Source organism: Oncorhynchus mykiss, chromosome 6 (assembly GCF_013265735.2).
Source record: "Oncorhynchus mykiss isolate Arlee chromosome 6, USDA_OmykA_1.1, whole genome shotgun sequence".
NCBI classification, from domain to species: Eukaryota; Metazoa; Chordata; class Actinopteri; order Salmoniformes; family Salmonidae; genus Oncorhynchus; species Oncorhynchus mykiss.
Window position 1 is genome coordinate 32,073,990 of NC_048570.1, and position 7,023 is coordinate 32,081,012.

A 7,023-nucleotide genomic window follows, 5' to 3' on the forward strand; every position below is an offset into this window, starting at 1 on the left:
GTTGGAAAGGTGGCATCCCATGACGGTGCCACGTTGAAAGTCACTGACCTCTTCAGTAAGGCCGTTCTACTGCCAATCTATGTATATGGAGATTGCATGGCAGTGTGCTCGATTTTATACCCCTGTCAGCAACGGGTAGGCCTATGGCTGAAATAGCCAAATTCACTCATTTGAATGGGTGTCCACATACTTTTGCATATATAGTGTAGTTAAATCTATCTGTGATTATCAAGAACATAACTTGTGTGTTCCCAAACGTTATATTACTTTCGCTTTGGTCTTGAAACAACATGCTGGAGGAAACAGTATTGCTGCTCTAACTGTGACATGAATAGCCCTGGTATAGCGAACCACTGTGCATTGTTCAGTGCAGGTAGCCACCCTGGTGCACTGTTCAAAGCCCAAGGTCAAGTCGGCTCAAAACAAAAGTGATGTAATTAAGCACGTGGAGTAATGAGTTGGATTTGGTGTTTTCACACGCACAAGTGATTGCTTTTCTTTTTATAAAAAACTCTTTATCTGCCTTCCCAATGAAAACTATTTGGAAAAATGTTCTATAATTATATAGCAGACAGACAAAGTATTTATTTAAAACGTACACAAATATTTCGCATTCCCTTTTAAAACTCATTGAAGACACCGCAGTCAGCTGTCTCAGCTGTGTCTTGAATTTGACAGAAGGTAGCCTGGCAGTGTCAATGGTGACCTTTGACCTAGTCACCTGCTCAGTCTCTCTTGATGAAGCACCTCTTTTCTCTTGCCACTGTTTACATGCTAGTTGGGATGAGTTTTCTAGTTCCAACTAGTACATGAAGACTGCATCTGTTGTTCTCATCTAATTCAGCTGGGTGTATGTATGGTGGTTCAGGGTTTCATGTGTGGATCAGATGCTGTGTCTGGATAGATGATGGTTCATAGTTTATGTGTGGTTCAGGTGGTTCATGTAGTTTGTGTGTGTATGTGCGACTCATTGGTGGTGATTGTGTGGTTCAGGCGATTCTTGTGAATCTGTGTGTGGTCCGTGTATATCTGTGTGTGGTTGGTGTGTGAATTCTTGACTCAGTGCCAGGCTAAGGATCTCTGTTTTCTCCTTGTAGAAGCGGAGTTCATTGCCATGACGCCTAGCCACGTCCAGTTCCCTCTGTGCTGCTCGTAGCTCCATCCTCAGCTGCCTTGGCGTCTGCCGCTCCCTGCCCAGCCAATCCAGAGCCATGCTGCTGCGCATGCTGGCATCCAGTCCCCGCTGCAAGTAATAACCAATCACATTCTGTGGGGTCAAAGAGTAATAACCAATCAGGAAGTGTGCTTGATGTAGCACCCTTGGGTTAAATGCAGAAGACACATTTCAGTTGAAGGCATTCAGTTGTACAGCTGAATAGGTATCCCCCTTTCCCTTTCTGATGTGAGAATAGCAGGGGTGTATCCATCTTGTCCGCAGAGGGCCAGTGTGGGTGCAGGCTTTTGTTACAGCCAAGCAGTAATACACCCGATTCAAATCAAAGATTGGCCACCCTTGGAGTATAAGATTATAGGATCAATTATATAATTGAATATCCAGATGAGTGACTTGCCTGGCGGGAACACTGTCTTTCCCTTAGAATCTTCAACGTCCCGTTCCAGTGTAACAACTGAAACACTGTCATCCCCTCCTACAGAGAGAGAGAGAGAGAGAGAGAGAGAGAGAGAGAGAGAGAGAGAGAGAGATAGAGAGGGAGAGAGAGAGAGAGAGAGAGAGAGAGAGAGAGAGAGAGAGAGAGAGAGAGAGAGAGAGAGAGAGAGAGAGAGAGAGAGAGGGAGTGAATAGACCTGAGCAATAAAAGAACGGCATAAAAAATGATCAGTGAAACTTGACAAGTATGAATTGTGTAATTACGCAGGACAGGGATGATAGATGATCGGAATATTTTTCTAATCCCTAACCAAACTGTGTGTGATTGTTTGAAAAGTTACGTTAGACCTTTATGTTCCAAGCCTGTCTGCTGAAGTTGTGATTGAGAGCATACGGTCTGGCTGGACGGCTGCCATGTATCCATAGACAATGTTATAAAATGATAAGGGTAACGTTCAGAAACAGACAGAACTAGTGCCAGTGCTTAGAACAGGTGGTGGAGGTCAAAGAATAGGGTTCAGCAAAAAGTAAAAAAGAGTCCGTATGAGGTCATGTTTGCAGTGCAAGAGAGAATAACATTTATTATTAAACATATATTATAACATACAGTAATTAACCTATAACAAATGTCTATGATAATCCTGTCCTTACCTGGAACTCCAACATGGTTCTGCCAGTGTATGACTGGAGCAGGAGACAATAGGCTCCCAAACTGGTGCTAGGATCACAGGCATCCTCCACAGAGACCTGGATGGAACGTACAGTAACACAACACTTCAACACTGACACGTATGATATCAGCCAATAGAAGAGAGCTTTTCATGACCAATAACTCAGGATATCCTATCGTATCCATGCTGCCATGCTGATGCTTTGTCGTGGTGAATTAGAGTTAGTCCTGTGCTAGAGTAAGTCCTGTGCCAGAATAGTCCTGTGCCAGAGTAAGTCCTGTGCCAGAATAGTCCTGTGCCAGAGTTAGTCCTGTGCCAGAATAGTCCTGTGCCAGAGTAAGTCCTGTGCCAGAATAGTCCTGTGCCAGAGTTAGTCCTGTGCCAGAATAGTCCTGTGCCAGAGTAAGTCCTGTGCCAGAATAGTCCTGTGCCAGAGTTAGTCCTGTGCCAGAATAGTCCTGTGCCAGAGTTAGTCCTGTGCCAGAATAGTCCTGTGCCAGAGTAAGTCCTGTGCCAGATTAGTCCTGTGCCAGAGTTAGTCCTGTGCCAGAATAGTCCTGTGCCAGAATAATTGCGTGACAGAGTTAGTCCTGTGCCAGAATAGTCCTGTGCCAGAGTAAGTCCTGTGCTAGAATAGTCCTGTGCCAGAGTTAGTCCTGTGCCAGAATAGTCCTGTGCCAGAGTTAGTCCTGTGCCAGAGTAAGTCCTGTGCCAGAGTAAGTCCTGTGCTAGAATAGTCCTGTGGCAGATTTAGTCATGTGTTAAATTAAGTCTTATGCTAGAGTTAGTCCTGTGCCAGAGTTAGTCCTGTGCCAGAGTAAGTCCTGTGTTAGAGTAAGCCTTATGCTAGAGTTAGTCCTGTGCCAGAGTTAGTCCTGTGTCAGAGTTAGTCCTTTGCTAGAGTAAGTCTTGTGCCAGAGTTAGTCCTGTGCCAGAGTAAGTCCTGTGCCAGTTAGTCCTTTGCTAGAGTAAGTATTGTGCCAGAGTTAGTCCTGTGTCAGAGTTAGTCCTTTGCTAGAGTAAGTCTTGTGCCAGAGTTAGTCCTGTGCCAGAGTAATTCCTGTGCCAGAGTAAGTCCTGTGCCAGAGTTAGTCCTGTGCCAGAGTTAGTCCTGTGCCAGAGTTAGTCCTGTGCCAGAGTTAGTCCTGTGCCAGAGTTAGTCCTGTGCCAGAGTAAGTCCTGTGCCAGAGTTAGTCTTGTGCTAGACTCACGGTGCTGGCTGAAGCAGCCTCCTGCAGGCTGTGTGTGATGAACAGAGGAGTGATTCGTCTAGACGGCAGCTCGTTCACTAGAGAGTTCATCAGAGCGACACGTGCCGCATCCCTACGAGCTTCCGCCTGGGTCTCACACTCCTACAGAGAGTCAGAAAGAGGTGGGAGGTTGGCAGAGAGAGGAAGTGGAGAGAAAAGAGGGAGACATAAGTCCCACTATGTAAATTATATTTGCAGTGTTGTTGGTTTGAGATGATCACTGTTTGCATAATCTTGGTTAACCCAGAACCAAAGTCCTGTGTAATTGGTCAAATGCTGGATTGTTCTGGGTCCATATGTGTTCAGAGAAGAAATAGAACGAGGATCGAAAACGGAATGAAGAGCTCCACCCTCTATCTTTACAAAATATGGGACAAATCTATGGGCCAAATGTCCACCACCCCTTCCGAAAATCCAAAGATACTAACACTTATGATTAGTCCAAAGCACTGGAACTAATGCTGCTCGTTATCTCACGCATCCCGTTGTATCAGGACAGATTTATGTTTATGTAGTCTGACTACGAGAGATGACTTTTTGCATGATTATGATTGACTGGAACAGAACTAAAGGTCATCTAGAAAAGGCCTCTGCTTGGGTTCGTTTCATGACTTTCTTCAACATGTGAGAGTTTATAAAAGCAAATCATGGGATTAGCAATCAAATGTGGAGTCAGAATATAACATCACAGGCAGCTCTGAACCAATCACAAGGCATTTGGGGCCTCGACCTCTGGGAGGCTGTGTGAGCCACAATGAGCCCTTTGAAAAGTATCACGGGATTCCAGCTGAATAAAATCATCAAGGCAGGTTGAGAGGCTGTGTGTGTGTACTGCCCAGGGTCTGACGGGTATAGATGAAGGACCTCTCTTTAGGGGCTGTGCAGTAATGAGGCCCTCCACACACCATTCAGACCCACAGCAAGGCTGAGCAGCACTCCTGTCCAGACAGGTATTTTTCTCACTCACACTAATGACAGAGCACCGTTATAAAGCTGTTCAGTGGTGGTCTTTGGCTGCGCTATGGAAACTCTGTCTCTACTCCATGGTGGGCTTCTGTCATTGGGATATGGAAAATAACCACCTGGCCCCCAACTCTTACCCCCTCCTCCCTCCTCTCCTCAACCCTTACCACCAACCCTAACTACCTACCCTACCCCACCAATAACCTTGTCCGCAACAACCCTAGCTTTCCACCACAGTGGAATTTGGTAATGAAGTGAGGGGTGGCAGGTAACCTAGTGGTTAGAGCGTTGGGCCAGTAACCAAAAGGTTGCTGGATTGAGTCCCCAAGCTGACAAGGTAAAAAATCTGTCGTTCTGCCCCTGAACAAGGCAGTTAACCCACTGTTCCCCGGTAGGCTGTCATTGTAAATAAGAATTTGTTCTTAACTGACTTGCCTAGTTAAATAAATACATATTTTGTGAGTAGTGCTGGTTTAGGTGGGTTAGGTAGCTGTGGTTGTGATGGTTATGATGGCAGTCACCTTATAGTTTCCAAAGCAGCTTCCTCCAGGCAGAGTGACGTAGTAGATGTAAGGGGGTCTTGGGGAAGGGGCAGACTCATACAACAACAAGCCCTCTGATTGGCTGGCAGAGCCTTTCACCGAGTCCTCTGATTGGCTGTCGGACCCCTTGACCTGTTCCACCTGCTTCTGCTCCCAAAAGTTATGCAACATGGCCACAATGTTCACTGAGGACACACACACACACACACACACACACACACACACACACAAACACACACACGCAATAATGAAAGTCTGCATATAGGCCTGATGATTGACGTGTCAAAATAAATCTGAAAAAAGTCCTCAGGGCTTTAGAACAAGCCATACAGTTTCAGAGATGTCCTGTGCCTGAGGTGGAAACACAATGAGGAATGAAGAGAGGCCAGGGTGATTTAGAGTTTCAATATACTCAGAACCACTCCTCTACAGACCCTCTATCTGACTTAATAAGGGTATGAGGCGGACACTGTTGGAATGGACTGTAGATATATTTATCTTAATTAATGCAGAGACAGCCCATTAAAACGTTGTTTAACTTCTGATATCTACTGTCCGTCTATAGTGTTGGCCACAGTTATACACCTATTCCTTCACTGTGTGTGTGTGTGTGTGTGTGTGTGTGTGTGTGTGTGTGTGTGTGTGTGTGTGTGTGTGTGTGTGTGTGTGTGTGTGTGTGTGTGTGTGTGTGAGAGAGAGAGAGAGTGTGTGTGCATGCGTGTGTGTATGTTCGTGGAAATAACCTGTTTCTGTAACTGAACATTCCCAGGCTGAGTTAGGTTCGAGCTGATTTAGAAAAAGGGGACACCACCCAACCACTCAACTCTAAACCTCCCTACAGAGATGGCTGAGATGGCTTCAGGTCATGGCAGGCTAGCCCTGCAGCCTGATGAACGAGGGCAAGCTTACCTTTGAGTGAAAAAGTTTCATTAAAATCAAATGCATTTGAAGGGGATTATGCCTACTGTAGATCGACAGAGTGGAACATCTCCACGCAACACTGCTTGCATCAAATCAAAACAAAAGTACTTGCATCAGAACCACTGTAATGTTTTTTTTTACTGTGTGCATTTATGGCTGATGCCGTAAACAGAGGCACCTGAATGTTCTATCTGGGAAAACAAGCATCTAATGAATCAGCGTTTTCAACTCTGCTTATTGATAAAAAGCAATTCACTGAAGATTTACCAGGCCCTATGTCAGTGTGTTTTGAGTAACTAAATGCAATACATGCCTATATAAAACAGCCATATGCAATACATGCCTATATAAAACAGCCATATGCAATACATGCTTATATAAAACATCCATATGCAATACCAAAAGCATGGTCTGAGTATGGCCCTCACATTGATTCAACTGCAGGTAACATCCCAGTTAGATGCTCAAGCCCAGATGTCTGAGAATTATGTGCATTTGTGTGTCTCCATGTGTGTGTCTCTGTGTATGGATAGCTACTCACAGTCCTTGAGGCTTTTACCGAAGTCACTTGGGGACAGAAGGTGTGACATCGTATTATCGTATGGAGAACCCCAAACTTGGCTCATCCTCTTCAATCTCAGTCTTCCTGCACACACGCTCAGTCTAGTTCAAACCATGTTCCATGGAGAGCGCAGCAAGCAGTGGGAAACTACTCCAAACGAAACTCCACTCAATACTTTTTTAAATGAGAGGATAAAGACTGCACTTCCCCTTAACTCAACTCCCCCTTTTTCTCTCCTCCTCCCCGCTCCTCTTTCTTCCCCTCTCTCGTATGGAGGCCTCCCCAGGGGTTCTCATCTGGAGCGCTCTACCTTTTGTCACGAGCTCTGCTAATTAGCTAGGGGGCCCCCTCACACGCATATACACTGAGGCCTGCTGTTGGTATGTGCCCCCCCTCCCCCCAGCCCTCTCACCTCTCCTCTGCAGCTGCCTAATCCCAGAGTGGTCAGACAGACTTTACAGGGCTCTATAGAGGGTCACTGTGGAGCCCCTCTCTCCTCTCTTAC

At 45.7% G+C, this 7,023-nt stretch overlaps 1 protein-coding gene across 1 annotated transcript; it reads right to left on the reverse strand.

Annotated features, from left to right (window-relative positions):
- Nucleotides 1-133: 133 nt before the first annotated feature.
- Nucleotides 134-6,777, reverse strand: LOC110525023 (protein limb expression 1 homolog). Its single transcript, XM_021604983.2, has 6 exons — nt 6,498-6,777; nt 5,015-5,220; nt 3,492-3,632; nt 2,261-2,356; nt 1,572-1,649; nt 134-1,267 (listed from the first exon to the last, which is right to left on the reverse strand). Exons 1-6 carry the CDS (start codon nt 6,580-6,582, stop codon nt 968-970), a joined length of 906 nt encoding a protein of 301 aa, XP_021460658.2. The 5' UTR covers nt 6,583-6,777; the 3' UTR covers nt 134-967.
- Nucleotides 6,778-7,023: the final 246 nt, after the last annotated feature.

Coding starts and splice junctions, on each gene's coding strand:
- LOC110525023 (XM_021604983.2), bottom strand. CDS start 6,582: ATGAGCCAAGTTTGGGGTTCTCCATACGATAATACGATGTCACACCTT. Junction 5,221..6,497: donor CGGTAAAAGCCTCAAGGACT/GTGAGTAGCTAT, acceptor GTGTGTCCTCAG/TGAACATTGTGGCCATGTTG. Junction 2,357..3,491: donor AGGCTGCTTCAGCCAGCACC/GTGAGTCTAGCA, acceptor CGTTCCATCCAG/GTCTCTGTGGAGGATGCCTG.